General features: G+C 26.9%; 1 protein-coding gene across 6 annotated transcripts in view; it reads left to right on the forward strand.

Annotated features, from left to right (window-relative positions):
* The window catches only part of LOC117177926 (glutamine--fructose-6-phosphate aminotransferase [isomerizing] 2), a 114,512-nt gene extending 103,483 nt beyond the window's left edge, over nt 1-11,029 (forward strand). For all 6 annotated transcript variants that reach the window (XM_033369039.1, XM_033369042.1, XM_033369043.1 and 3 more), the window contains one exon: nt 10,298-11,029. In XM_033369039.1, coding sequence (XP_033224930.1) covers nt 10,298-10,543 — 246 coding nt within the window. In that variant the 3' untranslated portion in view covers nt 10,544-11,029. The remainder of the gene's footprint in view (nt 1-10,297) is intronic.
* The last annotated feature ends 5,333 nt before the right edge of the window (nt 11,030-16,362 follow it).

Genomic DNA, 16,362 nt, shown 5'->3' on the forward strand with positions numbered 1-16,362 from the left:
TTTAAATTAAAAATGAAAGAATTACGTTTCCAATTTAGAAAAATGTTATTTCTCTACTAAGAAAAAAGGAATTTTCAATAAAACAGTTGAGTTTTTAACTAAAAAAGAAAAATTTTGAATTAAAAGTGAATAAATGACATTTTTAAGTTAAAAAAAGAATCAACTCTCTACTAAGAAAAAAAAATTTTCAATAAAGCAGTTGAGTTCTTAACTAAAAAAAAAATTCTGAATTAAAAGTGAATGTATGACATTTTCAATTTAAAAAAAATTAATTCTTTACTAAGAAAAAAGGAATTTGCAATAAAACAGTTTAGTTTCAAACTAAAAAAGATAAGTTTTGAATCAAATGTGACAGAATTATGTTTTTAATTTCAAAAAAATTAATTCTTTACTAAGCAAAAAGGAATTTTCAATGAAATATTTGATTTTTTAACTAAAAAAGATAAATTTGGAATAAAAAGTGAAAGAATTATATTTTTAATTTAAAAAAAGTTAATTATCTAATAAGAAAAAATGAATTTTCAATGAAACAGTTGAGTTTTTACTAAAAAAGATCAATTTTGAAGAAAAAGTGAAAGAATTATATTTTTAATTAAAAAAAAGTTAATTATCTAATAAGAAAAAATGAATTTTCAATAAAACAGTTGAGTTTTTAACTAAGAAAGAAAAATTTTGAATTAAAAGTGGAAGAATTACATTTTTATTATAAAAAAATAATTAATTCTCTACTAAAAAAAAGGAATTTTCAATAAAAACAGTTTAGTTTTCAACTAAAAAAGAAATTTTGAATCAAATGTGACAGAATTATATTTTTTATTTCAAAAAAATTAATTCTTTCGTATGAAAAAAGGAATTTTCAATGAAATAGTTGATTTATTAACGATAAAGATAAATTTTGAATCAACAGTGAAAGAATTACATTTTTAATTTAAAAAAATGTTATTGCACTATTAAGAAAAAAGGAATTTTCAATAAAATAGTTGAGTTTTTGACTAAAAAAGATAAATTTTAATTAAAAAGTGAAAGAATTATATTTTTAATTTAAAAAAAGTGAATTATCTAATAAGAAAATAGGAATTTTCAATGAAATAGTTGATTTATTAACGATAAAGATAAATTTTGAATGCAAAGTGGAAGAATTACATTTTTAATTTTAAATCAAAAATGAAAGAATTACGTTTTTAATTTAGAAAAATGTTATTTCTCTACTAAGAAAAAATGAATTTTCAATAAAACAGTTGAGTTTTTAACTAAAAAAGAAAAATTTTGAATTAAAAGTGAATAAATGACATTTTTACTTTAAAAATAGAATCAATTGCCTACTAAGAAAAAAGAAATTTTCAATAAAGCAGTTGAGTTCTTAAATAAAAAAAAAAAAAGGAATTTTCAATAAGCGTGCATAGGGCGCGCAACTGTTGATTCTCGCGCTTCGCGCTCGATGACATCCTTAAACTTGTGCACAGATTTTTCTAAACTAAAAGTCAAAACATCGACAATTCTCTCTATTCAAAAAATGCGCATTATTTAAAAAAGTTTGTTATTAAACATTTTACTGCAACTTCGGCCGGTTTTTCAAAAACTGAATTTACTCATTACCAATTTTATTTTTACGATTTATACGTAGCACATAGGTCGAAACATCAACCTTGACATTTTGGTTCAAAATAATGTACAGTCCACAAATATTGGGCGATTTGAACAAACAAAATTTGAAAAAAAGCTATTAAGATTTCTAAGAGAGTTGTCGAGGCCGATTTTTCAATTAGGTTTTCCATTTTTTATAAATAAACAAAGAAATAGGAAGAAAAAATAACAGGAAAAGTGTTGAAATCGCCTAAGTTTCATAAAATAATATTTGCTAAAGATGTTCCAATATTATATATATTATTAAACAACAAAATTTTTGATAAGCAAATTATTTGTTGAAAAAATGTTTTTTATGATAATTTTTCATAATAATATGTTTTTTCTAGTTATACTGCAAGAAATTTTTAAACAACTGCAGTGATCAGGCATTTTTCGATAGAAAAATTATTTTTTTTCGATGTACATTTTTTTAAATTCGGAACTTTATGAAATTTGCAGCAAAATTCGTATTTTGTTTATTAATCTCATGATCTTTTAAACAAATTTAATAAACAAATGAATTATTCGGGGTTTTTTAGGCAGAAAAATTTGGGTTTTTCAATGCCAGTCCTTTCAGATGGGAACTTGATGCGAATTTCAGCAACATTCATAATAAGTTGATAAATTTTATCATTTTTTTAAACAGATTTGATCAACTAATGCATTAATCAGGCATTTGTCTACAGAAAAATGAGCGTTTTTTTCTATTTTAACAGTTTTAATTAGGATATCGGAAAGAAAGAAATTTTCCATCGACAGATGCTCGAATAATGCATTTTTTATTAAATTTGTTTAAAAAATCATAAGATTAATCAACAAATTATGAATTTTGCTAAAATTATCATAAATTTCCGAATTGAAAAAAATTGACATTGAAAACCTAATGCGAAAATCATGCTGAACTCGTAGAAATCTTCTTAGCTTTTTTCCCAAGTTTTTTTTGTTGAAATCGGTGAAGATTTGCGGGTTGTACGTTATTCTGAACCAAACAATGTAATTTTTCTTCCCAATGTGCCCAATGTCCCATTAATCTTGTAGGGCATTAAAAAAGAAACATTTTTGTTCTTCCGACTTTTTCCATATCGTACGTTATTTGGCTTAAAATGTTGATTTTCGTGTGTTTTTTTGGAATTTTTTAAATGCTATAACTCTCGTAAATTTTGGTTTTATCGAAAATTTTTGAATTTTGAAAAAAAGTAATCTAAAAAATTTTCAAAACACGCTCAATTTTTTAATTTTTATCCAAAATGTTAATGTTAATTCTCTACTAAGAAACATGAAATTTTCAATACAAAAGTTGAGTTTTCAATTTAGAAAAAATTTGTATCAAAAGCGAAAGACTTACATTTTTAATTGAAAAAAATTAATTCTCTAGTAAGAAAAAAGGAATTTTCAATGAATTAATTGATTTATTAACTATAAAGATAAGTTTTGAATCAAAAGTGAAAGAATTACATTTTTAATTTTAAAGAAATTTATTCTTTACTAAGAAAAAAATAAATTTTAAATTAAAAGTTTAAAAATTCGCATTTTTAATTTTAAAAAAAGTTAATTCTCTACTAAGAAAAAATGAAATTTCAATCAAATAGGTGAGTTTTCAACTATAAAAGATAAATTTTAAATTAAAAGTGAAAGAATTAAATTTTTAATTGAAAAAAAGTTATTTATCTACCAAGAGAAAAAGATTTTTCAATCAAATAGCGGAGATTTAACTAAAAAAGATAAATTTTAATTTAAAAGTGAAAGAATTACATTTTTAGTTTTTAAAAAAGTTCATTCTCTACTAAGAAAAACGGAATCTTCAATAAAAGATTTGAGTTTTCCATAAAGAAAAATGTGAATCAAAAGTGGAAGAATTACATTTTTGATTTAGAAAAATAATGAATTTTCTACCAAGAAGAAAGGAATTTTCAATAAAATATTTGAGTTTTCAACTAAAAAAGATAAATTTTGAATCAAATGTGACAGAATTATATTTTTAATTTCAAAAAAATTAATTCTTTAGTAAGAAAAAAGGAATTTTCAATGAAATAGTTGATTTATTAACGATAAAGATAAATTTTGAATCCAAAGTGGAAGAATTACATGTTTAATTTTAAATCAAAAGTGAAAGAATTATATTTTTAATTTAAAAAAAAAATCATTCTTTACGAAGAAAAAAGATATTTTAAATAAAGTAGTTGTGCTTTTAACTAAAAAAGATAAATTTTAAATCAAAAGTGGAAGAATTACATTTTTAATTTTTTTTAAATTCATTCTTTACTAAGAAAAAAAGTCATTTTAAATAGAATAGTTAAGTTATCAACTAAAAAAGATAAATTTTGATTCAAAAGTGAAAGAATTACATTTTTAATTCAAAAACAGTTAATTCTTTAGTAAGATAATAGGAATTTTCAGTGAAATATTTGATTTATTAACTAAAGAAGATAAATTTTGAATCAAAAGTGGAAGAATTACATTTTTGATTTAGAAAAATAATGAATTTTCTACCAAGAAGAAAGGAATTTTCAATAAAATATTTGAGTTTTCAACTAAAAAAGATAAATTGTAAATTAAAAGTGGAAGAATTGAAATTTTAAGAAAAAAAATGAATTCTTTACTAAGAAATAAGGAATATTCAATAAAATAGTTAAATTTGCAATCAGAGTGATGAATCTTTGATCTAAAAAAAACATTAACTGCATCCACAAACAAAACAATTTTTCAAACGAAAAAGAGGAATCTTTAAAATATAATCATAAGGAAAATTTGAATCTCAAAATTTTAAATTTAAAATAGCTAAAAATTTGAACCAAAGAAATACATTTTTAACGAAAATGATGAATCTTCAACCATAAAAAAGCCAAATTTTCAACAAAATATATGCATTTTCATTTGAAAAAGATAAATCTTCAACAAAAAAAAAGAGACATTGCAACAAAATATTAACATTTTGAATGAAAGAAATGAATTTTTAATCACAAGTAGAATAGTTAAATTTTCGTTAAAAAAAATGATTAAAGGGAAAAATGGAACAGTTAAGTTTTCAAATTTTTTCAATATTCAATTAAAGAATCGAATCATTTTAAAGTTTACCTTCTTGATCAGAAATTAAATATTTTTTTGATGAAAATACAAATGTTTGGTTAGTTAATAAGTTTATTATTTTTTATTACAAATTCATCTGGTTTAGTAAAAAATTGATATTTTTGTTATAAAAATGCAACTATTTGGTAGAGATTTTGACTATATTGGTAAAAATTCATCCTTTTTCGTTGAAAAAATTCGTATTTTTGAATTAAAAATTCAATTTTTTTACGTAGAAACTTATTTGTTTGTTACAAAAATTCAATTTTTGATGTTACTGAGTTAACTGGAATCTTTTTTGGATGAAAACTCAACTTTTTTTGTAAACAAAAATTCTTTCACTTTACGATAAATTTCATATAAATTGATAAAAATTCAACTATTTACTAGGGATGAATTAAAAAAGTGAGATTAATTTTCAACGAAATAGATGAATTTTGAAGTAAAAAAGAAAAATTTCAACAAAAAACGGAAATTACATTTTGAAATACAAATTTTTTATCCCAACTGATGAATTTCCAACATAAATGATGAATCTTCAACTGGCAAAGTAGTTGAATTTTATGAAAAAAAGATAAGTTTTCAACTAAAACAATGAATTTTCAACAACAAAAATTAATTTTTACTAGAAAAAGATAAATTGTCAACCAAAACTGAAATAATTACGTTTTAAATTAAAAAATAATTGTTGAACCAAAAAGATGTACTTTTAACTAAAATTATGGAATACTCAACTGGAACAATAGTTACATTTTTAGTTCAAAAGAATAATAATTTTAAACTAAAAAAAATCAACAAAATATTTAAATTTACGGCAAAAAATTCCTTTTTATCCAAAGAAAAAAAACAAGTTTTCAATCAAACAGCTTATTTTTCAACATAATAATTTGTAACAAAAGAGTTAAACTTTCAGCCAAGTAATTTTATTTCAAACCTAAGAGATGAATTTTTGACTAAAATTATTATTTAATTAGGATACTTATATTTTTAACTAAAAAGAAGAATTTTTAAAAAAGGACAATAAATTTCCATAGAGAATTTACTAAGTTAACTGGATTCTTTTTTGGATGAAAACTCAACTTTTTTTGTAATAAAAAATTCTTTTTCTTTACGATAAATTTAATATTTTTTAATGAAAATTCAACTATTTGCTAGAGAATTCAACAATTTTGTTAAAAAGTCATCATTTTTGGTTAAAAATTCATCTTTTTGGATAGAAAATTCAATTTTTGTTGTAGAAAATTATTTTTTGTTAAAAAATGCATAGTTTGATCATGAAAACTCGACTAAAATCTTTTTAAAAAGAAAATTCAACTATTTTTTTGAAAGTTTATCTTTTTGATTTAAAACTTCATTTCTTATAAAAAAAATTCATTTTTTGTATGAAAATGCAACTTTTTGGTTCAAAATTGTTCTTCTTTGCTTGATAATTCAATTAATTCGTTTCAAACATTTGGTTGAATCGCTTTATTAAGAAATCGCTTTTTTGTTAAAGATTTATATTTTAAGTTAAAAAGTTATCTCGTTGGTTTAAAGTTTATTTATCTTATTATAAATTAATCTTTTTTAATTGAAAATTCAACTACTTAAGTCAAAGTTAAGCTACATTTCGAATTTTTTTTTTTTGAGGCTTATTTCTGGTTGATAATTTAACTGTTTAGGGGAAAATACTTTTTTTTTTGTTCAGAATTCATTTTTTAACAGAAAATGGAACTTTTCCATTTTTCAAGATTGATATTTTTAGTTAAAAATTCGCATTTTTGTTGTGTACAAAAATTATTTTTTAGTTTGAAATTTTCTTTTTTTTGCGTAGAAATGCATCACTTTCGTGGAAAATTAATTTTTTGTTGAACAGTCATATTTTTTGTTTAAAAATTGCATTTTTGTAAAGAATATTTGTCTTCTGGTTTGAAGGTTCAATAATTTAGATACATTTTTATTTATTTTTTGAGCGAAAAGTCTTTATTCGTTGGAAATTCGTCTTTTTGGCTTTAAAATTCTTTTCTTTTGTTCTATAAATTTCATTCTTTTTTTTATTAAAATCAAAACTATGACACTTTTTTGTTGACAATTTGTCTTTTTAGTTTGAATATTTAACTATTATGTTAAAAATTCAATTATTTCCTTAAAGAGTTATCTTTTAAATTAGAAAACACTTTTTTTTGTTTAAAATAAATTAATATATTTGAAAATTTTCAATTTGTATATGAAGTACTGTAATTCCTGAATATGTCTGAGCTAGAAAATAATGTATATTCATTCGCTGATATAACCTGAACAATAAAAATATTGTTAAAAATCATAAATTCTTAAATTCTCCTAAATTCTGTCATATTCTCGGTTATATAACCTGAACTTAAATTTTCGGAAATGTACGAACTCTTAATTGGCATCTGAAAGACTCGAATGCGCCACCTGGTGACAGAATCAGAAAGCCCTGAGTATAGGTAAATTTTGACGGGAAGTATAGGCGAATATAAAGTAAATCAAACTTTATCAATGGAGTTTTCGCCACGAAAATCGAAGAGCAAAGTGTTTTGTTCTAAAAAATGCACGAAATTCAAATTGGTTTTCAAGCTTCTTCCACTGTCAATAAAAAAATTTGAAGAAAAAGTTATAATCATCATCAAGTATTTATCGTTTTTATTTTTCAATGATTTTTCAGCATTCCAAATGAGAATAATCAAAGCACATTCTAAATAAAAATATTATTTTATGTACAAATATATCAACATGACCTCAAATCTTAAAAAAGTTACAACAAGAGTTTCAAATTCGAAGTTTGCAAACAAAATGCAATAATAGAAACTGAAGTTTCATTTTTTGAATTATATAATTATTCAGATTTAATATTTATGACAAATAATGATTGAAAAATGCATCCAAAGCGATTTCCTAATCCTAAATTAGAATTTTGGAGTAACAGATTAAAAAATAATGAGATTTTCATGCAAAAAACTTTAATAATTCTGACTTCAAAAAGAAAAAAAAAAACGATTTTTTTCTTTAATTTAGTATTTTAAATGTTTCAAAATTTTTATAAAAAGGTAATAAGAAGTTTTAATTTTAGGCAAAAAATATTAGTATTAATAGTCGCAAAAAAACAAAAATTGAAATTGAAAACTCGGTAGAGAGGCGATTAATAATTAGGACAAACAAAAATTATTTATTTCTCTGAATTCAAAACTCATAACCTCTTTTTCATTTAGATTAAATTTTTTGTCTCTGTCATTCCAAAATCTCATTTCAGGATTACGAAAATTCTATCTGGGCATTTCTCAATCATTGCTAACAGTGACCAATCGGGTTGTCCGCGTGACGCAAGCGCAGTTTAAAAAGTTCCCAAGATTGGGAATACTGCGCTAGTGGTGCCCTCAAGATTTCAGATTTCAACTGCATTTTTTCGTTAACTTTTCGGTTGAAAATTCGATTCTTTTTTTTTAAGTTTGTCTTTTTTATTTTAAAGTTTACCTGCTTTAGCAAAAATTAAATCTTTTTTTAATAATAATGCAACTGATTAGAAACTTAGCTATTATACTATTTTCTTGAAAACTTAACTATTTCGTAGAAAATTTACTTTTTGTTTAAATTTATATTTTGGTGTTAAAAAATGAACTGAAATATTTTCTGGATAAAAGTTCCACTTATAAAAAAACTTTTGTTTTTTATTGCAAATTCATATGTTTTAGTACAAAATTGATCTTTTTTGGATAAAAATGCAACTATTTGGTAGAGAGTTTAACTATACTGTCAAAAATGCATCCTTTTTGGTTAAAGCTATACGTCTTTTAGGATTGAAAATTTAATTTTTTCGTAGAAACATATTTTTTTGTTACAAAAATTCAATTTTTGGTGTTGCTGAGTTAACTGGAATTTTTTTTTTATGAAAACTCCACTTTTTTTGCAATAAAAAATTCTTTTGCTTTAAGATAAATTTAATATTTTTTGATAAACATGCAACTATTTGCTAGAAAATTGATCAATATTGTTAAAAAGTCATCCTTTTTGGTTAAAAATTTGTTTTTTTGCATTGAAAATTGATTTTTTTTTGCTAGAAAATTATTTCTTGTTAAAAAATTCATAGTTTCATCGTGAAAACTCGACTAAAATCTTTTTCAACAGAAAATTCAATCATTTTTTTGGAAAATTAATCATTTTGATTCAAAAACTTTATCTGTTATAAAAAAATTCATTTTTTGTATGAAAATGCAACTTTTTGGTTAAAAATCGTTCTTTGCTTGATAATTAAACTAATTTGCTTAAAACATTTGGTTGAATCGCTTTGTTAAGAAATCACTTTTTTTGTTAAAGCTTTATATTTTAAGTTGAAAAGTTATCTCGTTGGTTAAAAAATTAATTTTCTTGTTGTAAATTAATCTTTTTTAATTGACAATTCAACTACTTGGGTCAAAGTTAAGCTACATTGTGAAAAATTTTTTTATTGAAGGCTTATATCTGGTAGCAAATTTAACTGTATAGTGGAAAATACTTCTTTTTTTTGTTTAGAATTAATTTTTCAACAGAAAATGGAACTTTTATATTTTTAAGATTGATATTTTTTAGTTAAAAATTTGCGTTCTTTTGTTTATAAACAAATTCTTTTTTAGTTTGAAATTTCCTTTCTTTTTGCGTAAAAATGCAATCAGTTTCGTGTAAAATTAATTTTTTGGTGAACAGTCATATTTTTTGTTTAAAAATTGCATTTTTGTAAATTATATTTGTCTTTTGGTTTGAATATTCAACTATTATGTTAAAAATTAAATTATTTTGTTGAAAAATCCAGTATTTTGTTAAAGAGTAATCTTTCAAAGTAGAAAAAACTTTTTTTTTTGTTTAAAACAAATTAATACATTTGAAAATTTTCAAGTATATGAAACACAGTAATTCCTGAATATGTCTGAGCTAGAAAATAATGTATATTCAACTGCTGATATAACCTGAACAATAAAAACATGTTAAAAATCATAAATTCTTAAATTTCTTAAATTCTTTTAAATTCTCCTAAATTCTTTCATATTCTCGGTTATATAACCTGAACCTAAATTCTCGGGAATTTAAGAAATCTATATAAAGACATATGAATACTGCGATCTAAAATTCCAAATGCAAAGAATAAATATCCGAGTGTGAAGCGCGAGATTCAACAGACGCGCCCCAACAAACGGTTGAAATCAAACCGGGATTTAAAAAAAATTAAAAAGGACATACTGTTTTTGAGTAGTGCGAAAAAAGTACTCTACCCAGTGGGCACAAAACTTCGCGACGTCTTTACGACATCGTTACGACATCTTTGCGACAACTTTACGATATCCTATGTCCATGTCGTTAAGGTGTCTTTACGATATCGTAAAAACGTCGCATGATCTGACGATGTCTTTACGATATCCTAAAGATACCGAAACGATACGGACATAGGATGTCGTAAAAATGTCTTGAAGATGTCGTAACGACGTCGCAAAATTTTGTGCCTACTGGGTATGATCATGACAAAAAGTACCCTTTGATCCCTATATTTTATCCCATAGGGGACTGTGAGGCCAGTCTGTGGGCCCCAAAAATTCCAAGCTAATTTTTAAAAATCCAAAAAAAAATTTTTTTTCTTCAGAAATGCATGAATGCCCTGCAGCAAGTTACAGCGCGAGATGGCAGGCCAATCGTCATCTGCGAAGAAGGAGACGAAGAGACAAAATCCTTTGCCGACAGGACTTTGGAGATTCCAAAAACGGTGGACTGTCTCCAAGGCGTTTTGACAGTCATTCCAATGCAACTTTTGTCCTTCCACATTGCAGTTTTGCGAGGCTGCAACATCGACTGTCCCAGAAATCTTGCAAAATCTGTCACAGTGGAGTAATAACTCGAATTTTTGAGTCTCAGGAGAAAATTTCAAGGCAGAAAGCCAATCAACGCGAGAGACTCTTCGTGAGAGTTGCGATCGAATCGAATATCAAATTATAGTGAGTCAGAGGCATTTGATATTAAAAAATCGTTTTCTCGCGCAAAACGAAATCTGAGTTGAAGTCAGTATTCGAAAGTCTGTGGTCTATGTTTTTCGTAAACCTGAGAAGTTTAATTCTGTTGATGGAAATTGACAGAAAACCACTCCATCGACAAATGGATGAGTTTTTATGAAAGAAATTAAAAAAAAACGAAGGACAAAACGTGAGCGGGTTCTTTAAAAAAGAAGGAAAGAAAGAAAGTTTGCGAATGAGAAAAAATCTGCAAATTATATCAAAATTAATAATTTTAAAATGAATGATAGTTTAAAAAAAGTCAAAATATAAAATAGAAGAAGTTATAAATGTTCTCAATGATTCAGAGTAGTCGAGAGGAAAAAAAATGTAATTAAAAACGAGAACGATGTGGTTAGAACCAACGAGAGGTATGAACATTTTAAATGCTCAACTTTTTATAATCTTTTAGCTTTCCCTTAAAATCAAAGAGATATAATAAGATTAATGAATGGAGTGATGGATTAAAAAAAAGCTCTATATTCGAGACTTTTTAGAGAATATGAATTTGTTGTATTTTTTATTAAATTTTTTGTTTAATCGCGCAGGCGCGACGTTTTTTAAATTCTGAAAATCATTTATGTATGATGAATATTTCCAGCACTCTATTCCTAATCTTTTCATAAACTTTACATTCGCATGATTAGGTTGCTTTCATATAGTTTATAAATTAAAATATGAAAGATGAAATAATTTATTTATCTGCATTTATAGTAGCAGTCGATCAAGCATAAATCACTTGCTCTACTGGATACTTTCAAGTGAATATATATTTATATATCTGCCCCGATTTTAGCATTCCAATCAACGCAGTTTTCTTAAAAGTATTTACAATGACTGTACTTTTTAAGTTTTGTTTTAATAGCTTAGTTATTAGTTAATCATCTTGATTGAAATATCTTTACTATTTAAGAGCGTATTTTTTGTCTTGTAACGACGATATATCGTATATATAATTAAAAAATATAAAATGACTTTTTATCATAATAATCCGAGTATTTTTAACATATTTTATGAATCCACATTCAATCTCTTATTGCTCATTCCATTCCCATCACTCGCTCTATTTACTTGCCTCCTTGCCCCTCACCCACAACGACCACTTAAAAGAGCTCCTTCTTTTATATTTTTAGTCCCTTACCTTTCCCATCAATGAAATAAAACCCTCATGCAATCTTTAACACATATTTTACTCCCACTTACTCTAATTAATTTTGACTCTTCTTTAACTACTTTACCCATTGCCCCTCACCCAAAACGACCACTTAAAAGAGCCCCTTCTTTTCCATTTCCCTGGAATTCAACTTTCTCGCCACTAAAATAAAACTCTTGTGCCATCTCTAACACGTACTTTACGCCCAATCACTCTAATTCATTATCTCCTTTTTTTTAATACTTTCCTTCTGGCCCTGACCCACAACGACCACTTAAAAGAACCCCTTCTTTTTTATTTTCCCTAGCCCCTCACCTTTCTCACCACTAAAATAAAAACCCTCATGCCACCTCTAAGACATATTTCACTCCCACTCACTCTTTAATACATTATCTCCTTGAACTACTTTCAAAATTGCCCGGCACCCACAACTACCACTTCAAAGAGCCCCTTCTTTTCTATTTCCCTAGCCCCTTACCTTTCCCATCACTGAAATAAAACCCTTATGCAATCTCTAAGGCGTATTTTACTCTCACTTACTATCTAATTAATTGCCTCCTTTCTTTAACTACTTTCCCTATTGCTCCTCACCCACGACGATCACTTTAAAGAGCCCCTTCTTTTCTATTTCCCTAGCTCATTACGTTTCTCATCACTAAAATGAAATCCTTATGCCATATCTCACTCCTATTTTACTCCCACCCACTCTCTTGATTACTTTTCTTCTTTCTTCAACTAATTTCCTTATTCCCGTCACTTACAAAGAGCATTCAAAAGGGCCCCTCTCTTCCTATTTCCATGGCCCTCACCCTTTTGATCACTAAAATAAAACCCTTATGTTATCTATCACTCTTATTCTACTCCCACCCACTCTCTAATTGATTTTCTTGTTTCTTCAACTACTTTCCCCATTGCCCCTCACCGACTACGATCAACTAAAAAGAGCCCCTTCTTTTCTATTCTCTGGCCCCTCACTTTTCTCATCACTAAAATAAAATCCTCATGATATATCTCACTCCTATTTTAGTCCTATCCACTTTCTAATTACTTTTCTCTTTTCTTTAACTACATTCCCCATTGCCTCTCGCCCACGGCGATCACATAAAAGAGCCCCTTCTTTTCTACTTACCTGGCTCGTCACCTTCTCATCACTAAAATAAAAATCAGCGTGCCATCTTTAACACATATTTTACTCCCACTTACTCTCCTATATCTTTTCACCTTTCTTTAACTACTTTCCCCATTGCTTCTCACCCATGACGATCACTTAAAAGAGCCCCTTCTTTTCTATTTCCCTGGCTCATCACCTTTCTCATCACTCTACTAAAATCCTCATGTCATCTCTCACTCTTATTCTACGCCCACTTACTATCTAATTACTTTCCTTATTTCTTTAACTACTTTCCCTATTTCCCCTTCCCTAAAACTATCGCTTAAAAGAACCTCTCTTCCTATTTTCCTTGTCTCTCACCTTTCCCATCAGTCCACTAAACCATTCATACCATATCTTGCACATATTTTACTCCCACTCACTGTAATTATTTTTCTCCTTTCTTTAACTAGTTTCTCCACTGCGCCTCACCCACAACGATCACTTAAAAGCAGCCTCATGTATTGACCCACTTTCCTGTTTTCTTACGATACGTAGAGGAAGTGGTGGTGAAACTAATCCAACAGGTGGCACCCCATTCAGTTGGTCTGGCTTTTGCATTGACATCCAATGCAGAGATTTGGAAAATGAAGAAAATATTAGTTTTCGAGGCAAAATTATAAAATGTATATTGAAAATGTGTAGCCTAGTGAATCTTTTAATTTTGGTGAGTTTTTTTTAATAAGTGCAAAAAGCGTTTTTAGAGGGATAAAGTTTTATTCAGACAACTTCACGTCATTCAAAATATATTTTCTGTCATGAAAACACAATACAAGCTTTGACCGATATTCGGGTAAAATTTATACTGTAAAGTTAAGATTTGTCTCAAGTAATTTTCAAGTCAGAATAAAGATAAAGTTTATCCTTAGTTTTTTTCTGTGATATTGAGCATTAGGGCGTATTGAAAAAAAAGTTGTTTGCGCTAAATTCTAATTGCACTGAAAACTTTCTTTTGGGAATAAAAGAGATTCCCCTAAAGTTTCATAAAAAATTCCTTCTGTCCGCATGGAAGATATAGCTAAAAATCTCAAAAAAAGAAGCACACCTTCAAATTTAAACAGAAAAAATGTTTCTTGGAAATTTAAATTGCTACATGTTAGAGTCACGGTAAATTTGTCGGCTATTTGACCATATAATAAGTGATATACATGAATAAGAATATATTTTTAATATGATGCATCAATACTATATGAGGAATGTTGACATTTAAATAATTTTTATTGGCTTTGGATTACAAGTAAATATTTAAAAGTCATGAATTAAAATAATTAGTCATGAATTAATTAATTTTTTACTATGCAGGTACAAATCCACTTGCTTCGTACTATTTTTTCTAATCATTTATAAATCGAAAATTAATTTCATTGTCCAATAAAGAGCAATATATCACTTTTAAATATTTTCTTGTGATTCAATGTCAATAAAAATTATTTTAATATAAAAATTCATATTTTCCCAGTGGGCACAAAATTTGGCGACGTCTTTACGACATCGGTACGACATCTTTACGACATCCTATGCCCATGTCATTAAGGTGTCTTTACGATATCGTAAATACGTCGTATGATCTGACGATGTCTTTACGATATCGCAAAGACACCGAAACGACATGGACATAGGATGTTCGCAAGTGGTCGTAAAGATGTCGTAAAGGCGTCGCCAAATTTTGTGCCCACCGGGTTATTGTTACAACATGATGCAATTCTAAGAAAATAGCCAGTGGGCACAAAATTTTGCGACGTCTTTACGGCATCGTTACGACATCTTTACGACAACTTTACGGCATCTTATGTCCATGTCGTTTCGGTGTCTTTGCGATATCGTCAGATTATACGACTGATTTACGATATCGTAAAGACACCTTAACGACATGGGCGTAGGATGTCGTACAGTTGTCGCAAATATGTCGTAAAGACGTCGCCAAACATTGTGCCCGCTGAGTAGCGAAAAAGTCGACTTTATTTCAATTATTTGAAACTTGAAATTCAATTAGGGAGATTAAACAATATTTTAATGGAATTATCGATATACAGGTATAAATCGACTTGCTTTGAACTATTTTTGTTGATAATTTAAATCTAAAAAAATGTTATGCTGTTCAAATTTGTAGAAGTGTTTCGTTTTTTTTAATTTTTGGCTATATCTACCATGCGGAGACAGCGTGATTTTTTTTTAAAATGAAACTTAAGGGGAGTGTTTTTGATTCACACTAAACTACATATTTTCATGATTTTTTCTTTCTTAGAATTATTAATCAGAAGTTACTCTTATTTTTTTCATAATTTTTTTCTCTATTTCTAAGCAGCATTAGTTTTTAAATTATTTTCGCTTTTTACATTCCTATCAGAGAAGATATTAGATTTGTGTAAAATTTAACCCCCCGCAGTTTTTTTCAAATGTCCACGTTGCGAGACCTCCTGAATCCGAAAAAACAGGTTTTTTATGTCTGTATGTCTATGTCTGTAAGCACAATAACTTTTGAAAAAATCATTTTATTAGATTGGCCTATGGTACACTAGTTTAGTGTCCGAAACTAAAGGTCATGTTCGATAGTCAGCCATTTTAGATAAAAATTCAAAAAGTTAGGGCATTTTGAATATTTTTGAGACCATTCTTTTCAAAATTCATAAATTGTATTTACGGGTATTCATACTATTCAAAAATACGAACAATTTATCTTAATGACTTATTTCACAAAACCAAAAATTACCAGAGTAATAGCATTTACAATATTACAAAAAACACACGAAAATTACCATTTTGAGCCAAATAACGCACGATAGGAAAAAAAGTCAAGAGAAAAAAATTTTGATTTTTTAATGCCCTAGAAGATTATCATAACAACTTGATGTCTTTGATTAAAAAATCGAAAATTCAAATTCTGACAGCATAAAAAATAATGGAAAATCCAAACATTACATTTTTCCATTAAAAAATTTCACAGTGATTCAAGTGTTTGAAAATGAGACTATATGAACGCCCATCTATCGCAACGCTGCTGAGCCCCCCCCCCCATTAATCGAAATTTCGTTGGACTGTTGTAACTAGATTTTCGACCCTAGATACTTGGAGAGACCCTTTTTTTAAATTATTAGGAGATAATTCAATAGCGCACCACAACTGCGATGTAGAACACGATGCGGTAGAAAATTCAATTGAAAAATTCAGGGTCACTGAGGTGAGAGAAATAATTTAGAAGTTAAAAAACAGTCAGGTTAGTTTGTAAACCGCATATATAATTTTTAAATCGTAAAAATAAAATTGGAAATGGGCAAATTACATTTTTGAAAAAACGGCGTGTTTTTTTGAAGCCAATGAATGTTATGAATTGTAATAATATACATTTATAGAAATGATAT

This window comes from Belonocnema kinseyi, chromosome 8 (assembly GCF_010883055.1).
Source record: "Belonocnema kinseyi isolate 2016_QV_RU_SX_M_011 chromosome 8, B_treatae_v1, whole genome shotgun sequence".
Lineage (NCBI taxonomy): Eukaryota > Metazoa > Arthropoda > Insecta > Hymenoptera > Cynipidae > Belonocnema > Belonocnema kinseyi.